At 30.0% G+C, this 20,464-nt stretch overlaps 1 protein-coding gene across 7 annotated transcripts in view; it reads right to left on the bottom strand.

The window, feature by feature from the left end:
• LOC129990169 (disintegrin and metalloproteinase domain-containing protein 11-like) overlaps nt 1-20,464 on the bottom strand; it is a 245,478-nt gene that overhangs the window by 29,569 nt on the left and 195,445 nt on the right. For all 7 annotated transcript variants that reach the window (XM_056098138.1, XM_056098133.1, XM_056098135.1 and 4 more), the window contains 7 exons: nt 18,756-18,922; nt 12,281-12,362; nt 8,578-8,683; nt 7,621-7,672; nt 6,869-6,977; nt 4,326-4,397; nt 2,186-2,281 (listed from right to left, as the gene is read on the bottom strand). In XM_056098138.1, the coding sequence (XP_055954113.1) occupies nt 2,186-2,281; nt 4,326-4,397; nt 6,869-6,977; nt 7,621-7,672; nt 8,578-8,683; nt 12,281-12,362; nt 18,756-18,922 (684 nt within the window). The remainder of the gene's footprint in view (nt 1-2,185; nt 2,282-4,325; nt 4,398-6,868; nt 6,978-7,620; nt 7,673-8,577; nt 8,684-12,280; nt 12,363-18,755; nt 18,923-20,464) is intronic.

Below are 20,464 nucleotides of genomic sequence, written 5' to 3'. Positions count from 1 at the left end.
ACATTTTTATACCATATAATTGCATTTAAGAAAAATGATTAAAATAATCCTATTTTCAATACTGAACTAGAAATTTGAAGATTAAAAGTTGAAAGCAATACAAATTAAGAAATTAAAGATGTATCCTTTTTAGTAAAATTAAAAGTAGAAATATTTTTTCTTCAAAAATATGGTGGTCAAAAGAAAAATGTAAAAGCTTGAACTCTGTAACAAAATTCTTCTAATAAATTTCAAATGTTGTTATATGATTTGTATAACTAAAAATACTGTAAAAAAGTTACTAAGAATTTCATAAGAAAGGCATTTCCTAGACACTTATTAATAATTAAAACAAATTCTAAATGTGATTAAACTGAAAATATTTCTATTTGTTCTAAAATAGAAATAATCATAGTCATTAAAATGACTGATAAAACCTTTGACCCCTAGAATATTTGAAATTTTTTTTTATAAAATGAAATCAATGTATCAATATTTATATATAAATAATTATAAACTGCTAAAGTATAAACTATTTAAAACAGCACAATTTTTTTACAGCTCATAAAAGTTTTTAGTAAGTAGAATTATGATGAATTATGAAAGCAAAGATGAACTTAATGAATTTTCAAGTATGGAAATATAAAATGGAGATAATTATGTTTTGATTTATTATTTGATTCGTAGCTTTGTAATAAAACTCTTCCGATAAATTTCAGATTATGTTGATATATAATTTGTTATGATCTTGTATGTACCTAATAATCAAATTAAGCATATAAATAAGTATAATTTCAACTTATGAAATATAATGCTTCATTTGAACAGACTAATTATTAATTATCTAAATCTCTACTGTAAAGGAGAATGTAAATGTATTGGCACTCTATAAGTCAGACCATTTGACGTAAATCTACAAAATTTGGCGCATATTTATTTTGGAAGGTAAAAATATGTATTTTAGTATTGTTTTCTGTACATTTTTATTTATAAAAAAAATAAAAACAAATGTATCGTTTTCCATAATTTACCGAAAATATTATAGCACAAAATAAATTTTTACACCAATAAGAATTTACATTTTTTTAAGAATAAAAATTCAATTGCTGTACAATTTTTTTAAAAATATTTTTAACATTAGAAATGGAAATTCAAATCATTTTCATTATTTCATCAAATATTTAATTATGTGATTTTCTTTCATTATTGAAAACTAATGAAGAAGGGATCCTGTGTAATATTTGTGTTGCATATGTGATGAATAAGAAAGTGAAGTTACAGTGTCGCGAAAATTAGAAGACCGTTTAGTTTAGTTATATTAACGTCCCGTTTGAAGCAACACTAGGGCTATTTTGGGACGGACCTCGTAATTTTGAACCGCGGTCAGATGACGAGGACGACATCTGAGCTGGCACCCCCCTCTCCACACTACACCACACCAGCGGGAGGACGAGTTAGAAGACCGATGAATCGAACAAATGACATTTGTAATAACACTATAAATTCATAAAATTTGGACGATATCGGGTCGGTTTATATGCACAGTGAATAGAATAGGTCATTAAAATAACATGGCTTTAATATCTGCTACAATTTGAAACTTCAAAACATTTGTTGAAGAAATCATAAGCATCAAGTTATACAATATATGCATAATCGAAATAGAATATAGCCAATATTTCCAACGAAGCAACCAGCGACATCCATATAAAGTTGATAAATAATATTTTATTGAAAAAAAGCAGATAATATCCATATAAAAATTTATATGCAAACATTAAAACCTTATTTTGAAAATAAGATGCACATATAATATGGGTATTTAGAATGGGTATTTATTTGTAAATTAATTTTTTGGAAAATTTTTGCTACTTAAATAACATTTGAAAGAATATATATAGTTGAAACTTTTAAATTCAGTTCATAAGTTAACATTAATATATTGATTTAAATATTTTGTAATTAATTATTGTAGTTTTTGCTATTAAAATGCCATTCTGTATATTGAGCTTCTACTGCATGATATTTCAACATAAATTGGGCACTGACGTAAATTAATAATATCATAACTTCCCTTTCAAATGATACTTCAAAAATAATCAGAGTAAATAATTTTTTGTTGTTTGCATGCTATTACAAAAGTGCTTTCAATTGTAGAAGTGCTAAATGATGCGTGCACTAACTGAAAAACTGAAGTTATTCTCACCTTACAGTTTTCACAGCAGGGACCAGCGGAACATTCGGCTTCAACTCTTAATTTGCAAGTAATTGGATCACAACATGGATCACTGCGTAGACATTCCTAAAAAATATGTCAAAATGATTTATTTTACTACTTGAAGAATTATAATTGCAATATATGTGATTATGAAGTATTTAAAATGACATTGCCGCATGTTAGTAAAGAAAATGGATTTCAAAATTTTTATGGCATTTAGAGACATTTTAAAATGATATGACTGTAAGTGAGATCAGGGTGATTTAGAATTATTATGATATGATCTGTATTTCATTTTTTACTGCGTTTTATAGCTTTCATTAAAAGTTATTTTAAATTAATATTTTCTAAAAAAAATTAGGGAAAGGGAAGTGCCATCGAGCTTTCCTGTATCGAAATTCTTTTTTGATAGTAATCTTGGATATTTTTACAGAAAATTTCTGTTTATCGAAAAAAAAATTTCTATATAAATTCTCATAAAAATTAAGTATATTTATGTATAAATGATTTTTCAATCAAAAAGTGACTATCATATTCATTAATTAAACTAAATATAAATAAAAAAAATAGTTTCATTGATTCTTACTGCAACATAAAATTTCGGAAAACCAGAAGTCGATTAGGAAATAATAAATACATGCCAATGAATTACATGTTACGATTAACTTTTGTTCTACGAACCCCTTTCTAAACTTGGAGTTCAATTTTTTTTTCTTTAAATTTAATTTAGCTTTAAATTTCTAAAAGTGTGTATGGCTTCTAAGCTTAAATATTTAAAGAAGAATGAAGAATTTAAGCATAATAAAACACGCAAACAGAGGATGAAAAATTAGGCTTGCAAACAAAGTATTAAATTTGGCAAAATCATATTAGTACAGAAAAATCTTTATATTTGCATTGTTTCAAATAAATTTTTTTGATACTTTAATTCTCTTAAGTTACATAAATTCTAAAAAAATAATCGTACATTAAACTAATTGTACATAAAACTGTACAGTAAATTAATTAGTTTTAGTAAAAGAAAACAGAGCGTATTTTGCAAAATTTATATCTGTATTTTGATTTTCTACATATTAGAATTTTTATACATTTAAAAAGTTTCTATTTATTATCATTATTTAATTGATTGTATTTTCCATCATTTGATCTTTTTATCAATAAAGCGTCAAATGAAGGAACTATTTAATAGAAATATTTATGATAATTAATTTTCCTTCAAAATTAATTTTAATTATCAAAAATAAGTACAATGGCAAAGTATAAAACTCTAACAGATATTTTAACAACTCAGACATATATAAATACAATTTCAAACATATTAATAAGGCAAACAAAGCATGACGATCATTTAAAGTTTCATGAAATAACAATACCCATTCAAATGCTGATAGATAATATATTCTACGGGAAGTTCCATTACATTTTCAACGAGAAATCATACGAAACGGATACGATGAAGACTTTAATATTTTTATACACGTTAGGCAAACTAACATTATAAATAATTCATTCATATCTAATTTGTAAATACCATTAAAAATGTTATTTTTTTATTGTTTTCCGTAAATAATAGAAGAATCAGATCTGTTTTCTTAATCTTGTATAATTTATAAAGGTTGTAATATTTATCCCTAATCTCTTATAAATTCACTCCTATATTAGTCATATCAATTTTTTGTAACAATGGAAATATATCGGAATATGTTACAGAAAAAGGCTGCTTAAATTTATTCGATAACAAATTTTTTTAAGTTAGCCCTTACTTACAGACATTTTGTAATATATAATTCTTGCTTCACGACAATTTTTTAAAATTTATATACAAAGATTCCATACACTTAAATTGATTTTTTCCCTAAGCTTTATTTTTAGCATATTTCATTATTCATTTGAAATTTAATTTCACCTTTTTTCATACACACATTTTGTTGAGATATTAATAATTTTCCAAAGAATCTCAGAAAACTGAGACATGGACGATATACTAAACTTTTTCATATAAATTACAAACTTAAGTAAGAAATTTAATACACACACACACACACACACACATACACACACACACACACACACACACACACACACACACACACACACACACATATATATTTATAATTTTTAAATTCACCTCTATACTGCCACAATCGCATTGTTCGCCGTCTTCTATAACTCCATTACCACAAGTACGGAAATCCTCCAGCTAGAAAATTAAGAAACTGTAATAAATACTCAAATAAAAAATAGATATCTAAAAGAAAATTATCTGCTTATCTGTGTAAAAGGAATGATCTTATCAATTAAAAACTCACTGAGTATGCAAATAACAGAAAAAGAAGCAACTTTATAAATATGTTTATACGCAAATATTTTTATTTACTTGCTAGATATTCATAAATTTAAAATTTTAATAACTCTTGAGAATTTTTTAGTGGTTTTTGATTAAATTAACTATATTCTTCAAGAACATATTTTTTTATTATTGAAACCTTTATAAAACCCCCGTGCACCACAAAGTATCACACGGGGCTTACAGATGTAAGTATGCAACACATTGCATAATGAAAAAGAAGAAACTTTAACAGTTATGAAGGATTACAGATGTCAACAATAAATTTACAGAAATTTTCAAAAGCACTTCTGGTGAAAATAAGTTGGTGAAAATCTGGTGGCCAATTTATATTAATGCCCTTGAGAGCCAGTCTTAGGATCTGTCTTTCTTTGACAAACTTGGAACATAGAAGGAGCACATGTTCAACATTTTCCTCCCCACCAATATCACAATCGCAGGAAGATGACGGAAACAAATTAAATTTGTACAAGTAACTTTTAATGTTACCATGACCAGTGAAAAATTGGGTTATTTTGTAATGAGTATAAAAATGATGGCATGACAGTCTTTTATTAATGGATGGATTCTTGTAAAAGGATTTAGGAATATTAACGACAATATCAATTTTGCGCTTAGTGGCAGCCTTTGCAAACCATTTGCCAGTTCATTTCTATAAATGCCCGTTTGTTCACGAACAAATGCAAGAACTATCGAGATATTCTTATCTTTCAGGCTTTTAATTTGTTTTTGGATCTTGACGATTATGTTGTTAAACGAAGAAATACACTTCAGTGAATCCAAGGATTAAACATAATCGGTACAAATGAGATAGTCTGAGATTACACTATTTTGTTCAGTGATCCATTTGATGGCGAAGTTTAAGCATAAAAATTCAGCTACAAAAACTGTGCATTCATCACGAATTCAGAATTGAAAGTGCCAATACCACTTCTGAAAACAACAAATGCGAAACCAACTCTGCCATCAATTTTACTGCCATCAGAATAGCAAATAACAGGGAAAACATCCTTGGTTTTGTCACTACATATAGAATTCAAGAATATTGATAAGAAAAATATTTAAGATATTTTGCAAAAAATGAAATGATAATTAAGTCAGCATTCGAATAAATGTATATGTTACTTGTGCTCGGTTTGAAAAAGCTTTAATTAATATTGGAATGTCTTACAAATTTATACACTAGGAATGATATTAATTCGCAGTTTATATGAACATGCATGCTTATCTATTAGCCATATATAAGCCTCTGGTTCGGTCGTCCCGAAGCTCTTATCTACTCATGAGGTGATATATCAATTGAAGCGAAGTTTCCACACCTATTGGCAGAGACCTACCTCATGAAGGACTACTTTATGTACGATTTGCTTCTCCTGTGACATGATAGAGATCTTTTCTTATAAAGGCTTAACCTTGGTGACGAGACTTGGATTTCGTATCAAAATGTGCACCAGAAAAGCAGCCGGCGTCCTTGCATAGGGGTAGCGCATCTTCCCCATGATCTGGGCATCCCGGGTCGAATCCCGGTTCAGGCATGGTTGTTCTTTATCTGTGTTCTATCTGTGAGGTATGTGAACGTGCCCCCCCTGTAAAAATGGGTTGTGCAAGCGAATGTGTGAGTTTCATCTTCATATGAGCTAGAAATCAAATTTCTGCCCTTGGGTGCTCAGGGGTCTTTACCCTCAGAAGCTATTGCAACCCCTTTCCGTGGTAACGCGGACACGACATCATTAGAACAGTATTTGGTCTAAGGACAATAGACCTTCAAATACCACTCCCCTGGGATTCAAAGGAAGAAAGTTTTATCCGTTTGCTGAGATTAGAAAGGTGTATTCTACAATAAGCTGCTTCCTTAAGGTGAAACTGTCGATTCTGTCTAATACTGCAAATCAGCTTGATAAATTGAAAGTAGCTTTTCAACACATCAATCATTGCAAAACCATATGTTGCATTAGCTGTAAGAGAAAATCTATTTCAGGTTTATTTGACATTCTACCGTATCTTCCGCAAATCCCAGATCTTGCTCCATACGAATATTGCTTGCTATTAAAATGCACCTCGAGAAGTATTTTTCAAGTAAACTCTAGAGAGGGAATAATGAAGTTTTCTGAGCGATGGTAAAAAGGTAATATAACGAAACGTTTCATATATGTTGCAATAAATCAACCTTAAGCAACAAATATTGAGTATTTATTTCATTAGAAAAAAGAAAGAAACCTATAGGACATTCTAATATTTATATAATTATTAATAGACTTGATTTTCAATATTTATGCAATGAATTTGTTGAACTAATCATTTGAACAGAAGATATGATAGTATACCTGATTTGGTTTGTTGAAGAGACATATACCATGCCCTACTCGGAGTGCTCTAATGTAATCTTGGAGACTGCATGACGAAAAATGATATGGCTGGATTTTACTTTCCCCTCTGGAAATAAATATTTTATTCTTTCCAAAAGAAAATTTCCATTCATTTCTAAGTACTTATAGATAAGAAATTAATAAAAAATATGATTAAGATTGAAAATTGCATATAGCTGTTTCAAAATTTAGTAATTAAAATTTCACTCACGATTTAATTATGAACACATTTAAAAATTAGTGCATATTTTTTTTTCATTTTTATGGTTAAGTGTAGTTTTGTATTACCACCTTTAACTTAATAATCAAACTTATTTTATTAAAAATCTTATTTTTATTTTAATAACTGTTATGACTTCTACTTAATTTTTATAACTAAATTAACAGATACAACTTTATTTTAAAAAATATATTTGTTGTGTGGATATTTTCAATAAATATAAAGAAAATCAACAATAATTGTTCACATACAGCACTAATTTATTTCTATCTCTTATAGTATCTTTACTAATTGTATAAAAATGAAAAGCCGAATCTTAACAAATTTATGATTTTTCTTTTACTTTTAAAACAAATAAATAATTTTAAAATTTTTACTTTACTAATATTTTTTTCAGAACTTTATTTCTAATTTAATTTTTATTAATACGTTTTCTAGATTTAAAAATTAATTCGCTACTTTATTAAATTAAGAAAGGCACCGCACTTACAGAATATTTTGAGACATAATACAACTCCACCAGTCCTGACATTTGCAATCCTCTGTAAAAAATCAAAATTAATTTCTTCTTTATTTAATAAAAAAATAATACATATACATAATAATTTTATTTGTAAAATAATACGGAATTACGAATGGGAATGTTCAAATTAACACACACATTTTCATTTTTTTAAATTAAATTCTGTATGAAAATTAAAGCAATAATTTAAAACAAATTAATTATAAAATCGAATCAAAAGTATACATCTCCTTTCATCAGTGTAAATTTTATTGAAGAATTTATAATATAAATATTAAATTTTGTTGCTTTTAACACATGTTTTGTGTATGAATAATGGCTATTAACATTCTTTTCTTATTATTCTATTATTATTCTTTTTTAATTTCATTCGTCCTTTCATCTACTTTAACATGGAAAGACAGTTGTAATGGGATCAATAGAAATTAATAATAAGTAAAGACAATAATTCAGTAATAAATTCATTGTTCAATAACCCCACTGAAATCTGATTACTCCATTAACATGTAAAGATACATCTGAGATTTTGCTTAAAATTGGCCTCCAAAATCAAAATAAGTACAAATACTTTAATCAACGTTTACTTAATTAAAATTAATTAGTAGTTTTTCTGTGGAATTGGTTGATTAATTTTTTTTGAGTAAAACTTAAAATGATTGGGTTTTTTTCCCTGTAAGGTCAATAATAACTGTTATAAGTCTATGTCTAAAAAAAATACCTTTCTTTTAGTATATATGGCTGTACAAATTTATATTTTAACAAAGTTCATAAATCTTTTAATATATGAATACTATCATTTGAATAAATTATAATTTGTTTAAATTATTGGTCATTGTCATGTGAATTAATTATAATTGGTTTGGATGATAATATTATGACTAAAAGGATTTTTTAAACACTCTTAATGAGGGAAAAAAAACTTACCTGGGCCTCCTGTACCATCCGTGTGGTCATGACCCATACCGAGATTGTGACCAAGCATATGTGTTATGGTACTGGCCACCAGCTGAGGTTCGTATATATTAGTATCCTGAAAATCACAACTCTTTTAAAATCCAGCAGCTAAAAGTCAGCTTTCGTACAAAATAACAGAATTTTAGAAAAATAACTAAAGTGGAGCAATTCATTGATTAGGCAAAACCAAAAACTTAAATATTCTAAAACAAAAATTAAAAACAATAATAAGCTTGTAAATGGTTACATTGAAATTTTTTTTTCTTAAAATGTCATATAGTTTGTATTGCAGATTATAAAATCTTCATTTTAATGCTAATATTTTTTCAATGTTTGATCCTGTTTCGATTAACAGTAGGGTAGTGGATTTTTAGTAGTGTAATTCGAAATGTAAATGAAATAAACTAATGCCATGCATTTATATTTCGCTTGTATTTAATCCCCACACACGCCAATTTCATTTTCCAGTGAATCAAATCGAAAATAAAATTGTGAATTACATTTTTTTTCTTGTTCCTGTAGGAATTTTGAATCTTAAATTGATTTATAAATTTTCTTTTAATGTGCCTAGTAGTTAATTAGATTACAAATTCCTTTAGGCTCTATCCTAAATATATTATATTTCAATAATCTAATAGATAAAAGAAATTCGATGATTTTTATTTGCATACGATTTTTGTAAAATATTGAGAGTTTTCGCAATTTATGTTTTGTCTCACTTTCCTCCTGAAAGAAAAAAACCTTTTTTCCATAGAAGAATTATTTTGCTGAGTACCAGAAATTTTTTTGTAACTGAAAGTATTTCCATACTTACAAAAAAATTCTGAAGTTCTTATTTTCTTACAACTTTCTTTCAAAAAACGTGATCATGAAAAATTTCACGTTTCTCATTTCAATTCAAAATTTCGAATTTCTATCTTTCAAAACAATTTTGGATATAAAATTGTCAATAAAAAAAAAGCCCAAAATTATGAGAAGTTTCTTCTGCCTGTAAGTTACTGCATACTGCTTAAACAAAGTAGAAGGGCAGTCGTTTTCTGTAAATTTTCTTTTATATTTGTATTTATTATTTTCTTGGCTTATAGATTCTTATTTTGGTTTTATTTAACTATGTGTTCTTTATTTTCATGTAAAAATGAAATATTTTTCACTATTTAATTAAAAAGATGAAAATATATGATTTACAGCGTGTAAAAAAAGTAGAAGGACACCTACTACATTTATTTATTTGATTGAATGTGCACGAGTAGAAGAGTAGTTATATACTTTTTTAAAACTTTCTTTTGTCAGGAAAACATATTTTGTTAAAAATTTCACTGATGCTTTAATTTCAGAATGCCTAGAGGTATACCCTTAAATGATTTTCAAAAGAGTCAAATTGTTGCATTTAAATGAAGGTAAAGGTATTAGAGAGATCGCACGTATACTGCACCTCAGCCCCAATACAGTTTCTAACTTTATTAAAAATCTAAAGAAAAACGGAATAAGAAAGAATACTGGTAGGCCTAAAAAGTTAATGCCTCGTGATGAAAGAAAACTTTCTCATGAGCTTAAAAAGAGTACTGGAAGTGTTGCAAAAGCTCGAAACTAAGCAGGACTTATTCATGTGTCCAAGCAAAAAGTATACAACTACATCCAAAGGTCAAAAAATTCGTTTTCAAAAAGCGGAGGCATCATCCAAAGCGGAAACAAACACATATTAATAATCGTTTGTATTGGGCTAAGGAACACATGTCATGGACCACAGAATGGACTTCTGTGATATTTTCATTGAAAAGAAATTTAACTTAGATGTTCCAAACGATTATCAATATTACTTTCATTGTCTGAAAAATGCAGAACAATATTATTCAACCAGACAAATGGGAGGAGGAAGTTTGATGGTCTGGTTAGCAGGTGGTTATGGGGGAAGAATATGTTTAGTCTTTCTCAATGATAGGCAGAAGCGTACAGACTACATTAATGTTCTGAATTCTGAGCTTTTTCCTTATAGCTCTGAATCAGGAGAAGAACAGTGGATGTTTCAACAGGATGGAGCCTCAATCCACACCGCCAACGGAGTTAAAAATTGGTTCGTTGCAAATAATGTGCAGATTTTACCATGGCCAGCTAAAACCCTGATCTGAATATAGTAGAAAACATCTGGGCAATGCTTGTTCGTCGAGTATACGCTGGTGGGAAGCAGTTTGAATCTCTCTCTGAACTTCGAGTGGCATTAAATACCTCAATGGATAATTTTTGTCAAACAGAAATACAATCTTTCTATGATTCACTTCCAAACAGAATATTCGAAATCATAAAAGTTAAGGAAAATAATATTCCTTACTAAAACCGCTTATATTTTGTTCTTTTTATAACTGTAAATAATTTCAGTAAAAATAAAAAACAAATACTTATTTTTTTTAAAATCAATTTACCTTCTACTTTTTTTACATAGTGCATAAGGTGTCTCAAAAAAGTGGATCAGGCGTTTGATTATCTAAATATTACATTAAGAATATTTAGAGAATTATATTGTTACTATATATCATCATTACATATATTTCCAAATACAAAATTTCATGAAATAAGGTGGGAAATTGTTCAAATTCTTTGATTTCTGCGGAAATTGATAACAAAAAATTAAATTCCTGTAATGTGTCCATAATGTAAAAGTGTCAGTTAGTAAAACATTACTTTCCATTCACCTATGCACATTCAAAGGTCTCACCTTTTTATCTACAAAACGTGCAAAGTAATACTTATTTTTAAATTTAAACCTTTAAAATTAGGGTATGGAAAAAATTATATTAAATTGCAAATTTATTCGGTACTTGTTAACGGCGACCAAAAAGCGCCAAGAAATTTTTTTGCCAAATTTTAAAAACATACTTAAATGCATAAATATATATATATATAATAAATATGTGCATATATATGGATCAAATTATGTGCGAATCACATGCTGCCAAATAAAATCGCCAAATTGGCGAAATTTTTTCTTGGCGCTTTTTGGTCGCATTTACAACCGCAAGTAATATTTATTCAATACATGAAAACTGACACAAGGAAATGTTTGTCTAGGAGTGCATCATCCAATCATTATGACTTGTAAAAAATGTAATACTCACCTATATTGTTGCTCTATTACTATTGCTACTTGGTATAGTTTAAACACGACATTTCTATTGATTACGCTGTAATCGCAGATATGTACATCTGTCATCGAGTATATTTGCTATATTTTGCGCAACTAGTGTTTTGATTTCTGTCATGTTAACGAAAGATTGTAATTTAATGTATCAAATCAAGCTAAACTATTCGATTTCGGAATTTTGTACAAATGATCTGAATAATTATAATGAGAGCACAATATTTTTTTGGTCATAATAAAAACTATAATAATTTTGACAATAATCTAGTCAGACATATGCAAAAAAAGTGAATGTGCAATTAATATGGAGTAATTCTATTAATTTTTGGGAATCAGTAGAATGGACTGATATAAAGAGGAAAAAATGAATGCTTAATATAGAGTAATTCTATTAATTTTTCGTGAATCAGGAGACTGGACTGAGATAGAAAGGGGGTTGTGAATGTGTAATTAATATATAGTAATTCTGTTAATTTTGGTGAATCAGGAGGTTGAATAGTGATAAAGAGGAGAATCTCTCAACTTATGAAATGGTCTCACCTCGCTGATACCAACAGCTTTAGCAGTACAAATGCTGTCTGGAACAGCCATCCCTACTTCACTTCCTCGAAAATGCTTCCCTCTATTAAAAGAAAATTAATCATTTATTCATCAAAATAAAAACACAGCAATATGAATTTATTATTATTTTGTTTAATGTTAAATATTTAATAAAAGTGTTCATTTCCTGAAAATGCTTCCCTCTATTAAAAGAAAATTAATTATTTATTCATCAAAATAAAAACATTGTAATTTAAATTTATTATTATGTTATTTAATGTTAAAATATTTAATAAAAGAGTCCACTTCCTTGAAAATGCTCCCCTCAATTAAAAGAAAATTAATGATTTATTCATCAAGATAGAAACATAAATTAAATTATTGTATTATTTAATATAAAAATTAATATGAATGTATAATTTTAACTGAGATTTTTAGAAAAATGTTTGGCACAGGATCGTACAGGATGTCCAAGATAGATAGATATTTGAAATTCGAATGCACAATTAAATTGGATTTCGAAAATTAAAATAGACTATATATATATATATATATATATATATATATATATATATGTAGTATGGGCCCCTATGCTACTCCCTGTACCTCGCCGGCAGATGGCAGTAGTGTTCCAACTAGAAGTATAAGTGAGGCAAACGGCAGAAGAAAGACACGGGGTGCGAGAGTGTGTGAGCTTCTAAGTTGAAGGATAATAGCCATGCTATGTTCGCCTGAACTGCAATCAACCCTATACTTTTGTTCTTTTGCTTAATGTTCGTGTAGTCCTGTGTTCGTTTATTAAAATATGGAAAAGACAAACGTGCAGTCTTCTTTCGATTGAGGACACGATCCTACATGGGAGCTCTGGCCGGTTGGATTTTGGCCACTCAATACCCTAGACAAGGATGATGATCATACAAAAGTAGTATCTTCCACAACGGCAAACTGTGAGTAAAACTCTTTAATTGATGATTTTATTCGAAAAAAAATATTTGATGCTTAATCTAGAATTTTGATGTAATACAAACTTTTAAATTTGATGAAAATTACAAGTGTAGGAAAATTGAGGAATAATTCATGAAGTTATTTGATGTTGAAGAAACAAATATTCTTTGAAGAAATTTGTTGATATTAATCGCCTATTTGATGTTCCTTTGATGCTGAATTTAATTCTTCTGTTTTCTTCCACGGTTATTTCATTTTTGAAGATAATTTTGAATTACTAATTTGAAGATTTCCTAACAAATTTTGAATTACTATTTGATGTTGTATTAAAAAATTTGTTTAGAAGAAAATTGTGAATTTATAATTGGAAGATTTCGTAACAAATTTAGAATTACTATGTGATGATTAATTAAAAAGTTTTCTAGAATATTTAAAATAATATTGCTGCTTATAATGAAGTTGATGCTTATTTGAATTCATTTCTTAAGATTACTGGAATGAATATTCTTTGAACGAAATTTCGAATTAATACATTGCATCAAAATATTATTTTTTCATTTTTGAATTTATCTTGCATATTTTCTTAACATTTGTTGATAGCATATTCTGATTGAATATTTGGTGTCTTCATTTTGAGTGTATAGTAATCGCATAAATTTTTGAATAATTCTGTGAAAATTGTCTAAAAACATAGAATAATGGCTACTCTTAACGATTATCCACAAATTGAAAAGTCTTTAAAAACTAGTAGTACGAATAACATAAAACTTCTGCATCGTCTTGTTTTTGGTGAAGACGGCGATAGACAAAATCGATCAAGATTAAGAAAATTTTCGGGATTTCCAACTCCTTTCAATCTAGAGGAAACAAAACAAAAAATACTCCAAGATTTCTCCCTTAAAGATTTAATCGCGATTTGTAATATACTCCATTTAGAATTCTTTACTGATTTGGAAAAATGTTGTGATGTTATCCTTACTAATTTATGTGATATCTCATTGCTGAAAACGGAAGTTTCCGATTTGAGCACTGACAATGACCTTGAAACGGAGCCACAACAAAATCCTAGCCATAACGAAATTCCTGATGCATCGAAAGAACTTCACTCTGAACACCGGAAATCGCCGATTGATTTAGATGCGCTGACTCAGAACTTTCCCCTTTCCTTGAATACTTCTGAGAGTTATTCCGAAAAAACTAACAAAACTTTTTCTGCTTTTAGCTTGAAAGATATTGTCGAATTAATAAAACCTTTTTCGTCTCGTGATAACTATAGTGTGGAAACTTTCATTTCTGATGTGGAGGATATTTTTGATTTATACCAAATAAAAAATCCAATTCATCAAGTTATTTTTGTAAAGAAATGCTTAACTGGCCCAGCTTTAACTCTAATAAGGTCTATTCGCGGAATTAATAATTGGGAACAAATGAAAAAACACTTGATAGAAGAATTTTCTCAAAAAATTAATGGTCTTCAATTACATAATTTGATGCAAGCTAGACGTTTGAAACCTACCGAAACTTTGCAGGAATACTTTTTGGCCATGAGAGATTTAGCACATAAAGGCTCTCTTGATGAATCGTCCTTAATAGATTATGTTATAAATGGCATTCCTGATTCTTCAAACAACAAAATTATTTTATATGGCTGTAAATCCATTTCTGAATTTAAAGAAAAATTGAAAATTTATGAAAAACTCTTTTATGCTTCAAAAACTTTTAAACAACATGTAGATAGGAAAAATGATGATCACACACATGATGCAAGGCTTGACCACAAACGTATCACGCAACCACAACCCACTTGTTACTCATGTGGACTTAAAGGTCACAAAAGTACCTCGTGCACAAATAAAGAACGTGGTAAGAAATGTTATGGATGCAAAAACTTCGGCCATATACATGCTAATTGCCCCAAAAATTCTACCAATTCTATATCAACAGCTAATCGCAACACCTCCACCCCTTCGGATAGAACTGTTCACCCAATTTCTGAATCGTCTGGACAAATTTCCGCAAATCCGATGCATATTCCCATAACTCTTGCCAAAATTCAATTTACTGCTCTTTGTGACACCGGTTCACAAGCCACTATAATTAACGACAAAACATATCGAAGCATTGGATCCCCACCATTGCATCCTTCATACATAACATTCTCAGGAATTGGTCGAGACAAAATACACAGCATTGGATTTTTTCAAGATTTTATTACAATTGAAGACACAACACTCCCTGCCAAAATTTATGTTGTTAGCGACACTTCAATTCCCCTTGATGTCATCATTGGCATGGACTTTTTGCAACAAACCGAGTTTACATTTGGTAAACAGGGCATACGTCTATGTAACAAGAGTACGGATGACATGTTAATTGCTATCGCTAATGTCTATGAAGATTCAGCATCTGTTGTTGATCTTTCCCACATTATTAATAACAAAATTCGTGATGATGTTCAAAACTTGATAAATAGTTACAAACCTAACAAAATTAAGGACACTAAATTGAAAATGAAAATTGTTTTGCAAGATGACATTCCCGTTTGTCAAAGGGCTAGGCGACTCTCTTTCCCTGAAAAACAAAAGGTAAACGAAAAATCACCGAATGGTTAGATAAAGGAATTATTAGGAACAGTTGTTCCGATTACTGTTCTCCACTAGTGTTATGTAAAAAAAAGGATGGCAACTTAAGATTGTGCATAGATTATCGTAAATTGAATGCTAAAACAATTAAAGATAGGTATCCGTTACCGTTGATTGAGGAAGTTCTTGATCAATTACATGCCGGAAAATTTTTCTCCACCATTGATCTAAAAAATGGATTCTTCCACGTGGAAATGGAGGAAGACAGTAAGAAATATACCTCATTTGTCACACATGATGGTCAGTACGAATTTAACAAAGTACCATTTGGCCTTTGCAACAGCCCAAGTATTTTTCAAAGATACATTAACAATGTGTTCCGTGATCTCCTTAAGGAAGGCATTGTTATTATCTTTATGGATGACATCATTATACCCAGTTCCAATGAGTTGGAAGGTATACAGCGCTTAGCCATGGTATTAAAAACTGCATCTGAATATGGATTGGAACTAAATTTGAAGAAATGTAAATTCTTAAAATCAAAAATTGACTTCCTTGGCTATATAATAGAAAACGGCAAAATCACTCCCTCTTTGGATAAAACCGCCGCTGTTCAAAATTTTCCACAGCCCAAAAACGTCAAACAAATTCAAAGTTTTCTCGGACTCACTGGCTACTTCCGAAAATTTATCAAAGATTACGCACTAATAGCCAAGCCATTAAGCGACTTACTTCGCGCCAACACAGTATTCTATTTTGGTCCCGAACAACAATCAGCATTCATAACTTTAAAGCAAAAGCTTTCTGAAAATCCTGTATTGCATATTTACAGACAGGGTGCAGAATTAGAATTGCATACTGACGCAAGTAAATTTGGCTACGGCGCAATTCTCTTGCAGCGATCTGACGATAATAAGTTTCACCCAATTCACTATATGAGCAAAAAAACATCCCCCCAAGAAGAAACTAACTCAAGTTACGAACTTGAAGTTTTGGCGATTATTGAAGCTTTAAAAAAATTCCGCAACTATTTGATAGGCACTAAATTTAAAATTGTAACAGACTGTTCAGCTTTTCAAAAAACTATGAGCAAAGCACAGCTCACACCCAAAATTGCTAGATGGGCATTGTTTTTGGAAGATTTTCATTATGAAATTGTACATCGCCCAGGGAAGCAAATGAAGCATGTAGATTGTTTAAGCCGATATCCTATTATGATGATAATACATGATGACTTGACTTCTAAAATCGTCCACTGTCAAAAAGCTGACGAATATATCAATTCCATTAAACTACTTCTGGCAAACAAACAAATTAACGACTTTATTCTGAAGAATAACATACTGTATAAAATTGTAAACGATTCTGATCTCCTAGTGGTCCCTCAACAAATGCAAGCTGAAGTCGTTAAAAATTTCCACTCTAAAGGACATTTCGGTATAAATAAAACAGAAAATAGTCTAAAACAAAGTTTTTATTTCCCAAACATGCGTAAATGCGTAGAAGATGTCATATCGAATTGCATTGAATGTATTCTCGTGAACAAAAAGCGAGGTAAAAGTGAAGGATTATTAAACCCCATTCCAAAAGACGATGTACCTTTCAGTACATACCACGTTGACTTTTTAGGACCCCTGCCTTCGACTAATAAAAAATACAACCACATTCTTACAGTAGTCGATGCATTCACAAAATTTACTTGGATCTATCCTGTTAAATCTACATCTTCACAAAACGCCATAGAGAAACTCAAACAACAAGAAATAACATTCGGAAACCCAAATCGGATCATAACAGATAAAGGCAGTGCATTCACATCTAAAGAGTTTCAAGAATATTGTGACACTGAAAAAATCCAACATTTAAGTATTACAACCGGAATTCCCCGCGGTAATGGACAAGTGGAAAAAATTCATGGTACAATTATTCCAGTTTTAGCCAAACTTTCTATTGATGACTCCACCAAATGGTTCAAATTCGTCCCCGCAGTCCGAAAGACACTTAACTCCACAGTTTCAAGGAGTACACAAAGAACACCTTTTGAGCTTTTAACAGGAGTAAAGCTCAGAACCAAACAAGATTTACAAATCCTTGAACTTCTCGAACAGGAGAACATCAACGCTTTTATAACTGATCGTGAGAATATCCGAGATGAAGCCAAAAAGAACATCCTAAAAATTCAAGAGGAGAATCGACGTACTTACAATAAGAACCGAAAAACTGCTCATCAGTATAAAAAAGGTGATTTGGTGGCAATACGAAGGACCCAGTTTGGTACTGGCTTAAAACTGCGACCAAAGTTTTTTGGCCCGTATGAAGTGCTACAAGTCAAGCCTAATGACCGCTATGATGTTAAAAAAGTTGGTCAGCACGACGGACCAAACTCTACCTCCACTGCAGCCGACAACATGAAAATTTGGTGCAGAGACACTTGAAACACCGACTTACTGCACTAAACAAGAAGCATTTGTGTTTTTTTTCTCCATGTTATTGTCTACGTACTTTGTCTGTTTTGGTTTTTTTGTTCCTTTCAGGTTTTTCTTCAAATTCCCTCTCCGCTGTGGGCAGCTGGAAGTGTCAGGACGGCCTGTAGTATGGGCCCCTATGCTACTCCCTGTACCTCGCCGGCAGATGGCAGTAGTGTTCCAACTAGAAGTATAAGTGAGGCAAACGGCAGAAGAAAGACACGGGGTGCGAGAGTGTGTGAGCTTCTAAGTTGAAGGATAATAGCCATGCTATGTTCGCCTGAACTGCAATCAACCCTATACTTTTGTTCTTTTGCTTAATGTTCGTGTAGTCCTGTGTTCGTTTATTAAAATATGGAAAAGACAAACGTGCAGTCTTCTTTCGATTGAGGACACGATCCTACATATATATATATATATATATATATATATATATATATATATATATCATGGATATAAAAAATACCGATTCTATATTCTTACGTGATCAGATGCGTAGCATCCTTGGCCACTTTATAGAGTTTTCTGGAAGTATAGTCCAGTAGATTGAGCAGCGTCTGCCGGACATCGGCTATTATATCGATCTGGTCACCGTGAGCCCATGTCTCCACGTACACGACAGAAACACGGGTGTTCACAGTCTTGAAGTACTGCACGAATAAAAGAGATCAAAGGAGGTTATTACAGCAAATTCTACAAATAATTTTCCAAAAATTAATGAAAACATTGAAAATTTGTTTTTAAATTATGTTATACTATCCCAAAGAAAACAAAGATGTCTTATACAGTAGATTCTCTCTAATCTGACCCTCATTACTCCGATATACCTATTTGTCCCATGCACATATTAGGACATGTTTATTTAATGAACTCTTTCCACCACTCTTTCCTGTTGAAGCCTTTCAGTACTTTGTTTAACATACTCCTGTTCAATACATAGTGTTTTTTATATACAGAATGTTTAGTAAATAAGGTTTTTCCCAGTAACATTATTACCTCATTTCTCACATGTTGAAAAATAATTCTTTAATTGAGTGATGCCTGTATGATTCTCTATAGTTCGGATACTCTTTATAATCCATCCAGTGTTGTCCAGTACCATATGTATCGGATTAGAGAGAATCTGTTGTAGTTATTAATCGATAATATATGCATAAAAGAAAAGCAAATATGTTTTTTTTTTCTCACCGAGTGTTTTTAAGTAAGAGTTCAGCAAACTCTAAGATAGATTTGATAGACCCAAACATATCATTTGTATATTAAAACAAGAATTTAAAAGCCCTCCCTTTCCAGCAACACAATTTATATGTGCACACTAGCGACACAAGATAAATAACAATGCAAATGAATGTAGATAGAATTTAGAGAACAGATTAATGCTTTATAAAATGTTCAAACTGTACATTTTCTGTAAGGAGTTTTGAAAAATTTATACTCATACCAATATTCGAAGTAAACAGTTCATAATAATGTACGTATATATTTGGAAATCTTTCCTGTTACAAATGCTCTGCAAATCGATTTGAATTAGATATCCCATAGATTCAATGGTAATTAAATATTTTCCCCAATCTAGGCAGTAAACATCATGGAGTCTCTCTTTAATGAAATGGTCAATTTAGTTTCAAATTCAGAAATATTTTTAATTTAATCAGCGTGATAACATTTTTTTTCTATTTCAGTTATTTTATGGAAAATTTGTATGTTATTGTTTATTTATTTTGATTCAGGATTTCACAGTATTCTCGTTTATACACATTATTATTTATGTGGATATTCGCTATTTATAAACGGTATTAATAAAAAGAATGAAAAAAAAGAGATGGGAACCCAATTAATTATATTTGACAAAATATCAATTTATCTTAATATTTTTGTATATAATTCAAAAAATTTGTATTTATTTTTTAAATTTGTTAATTTGGCAAGTGCACTAATAATAGATTTAATAGATTTGCCTGTTCGCCTTTCTTCTTCGGCTCAGTGGCTTTAGGCAGCTGCCTAGCCTGTCTAATTGGAAATCCATCTTTGTATACTTGTATACGCTAAATCATATTTCCTGCTTTCGGGCTACTGCACAATTTCAACTTTTGATACGTTTTTATTTGTAATAATTACTTGTATTGCCCAGTTATCTTTAGATATTAGAGCGCCCTCTAGTATTCGCTGTAAAAGTGTCCGTTTAAATGTAT

Source organism: Argiope bruennichi, chromosome 2 (genome assembly GCF_947563725.1).
Source record: "Argiope bruennichi chromosome 2, qqArgBrue1.1, whole genome shotgun sequence".
NCBI classification, from domain to species: domain Eukaryota; kingdom Metazoa; phylum Arthropoda; class Arachnida; order Araneae; family Araneidae; genus Argiope; species Argiope bruennichi.
The sequence above is the reverse complement of the archived record's forward strand: the minus strand, read 5'-3'. Positions and strand labels throughout refer to the sequence as shown.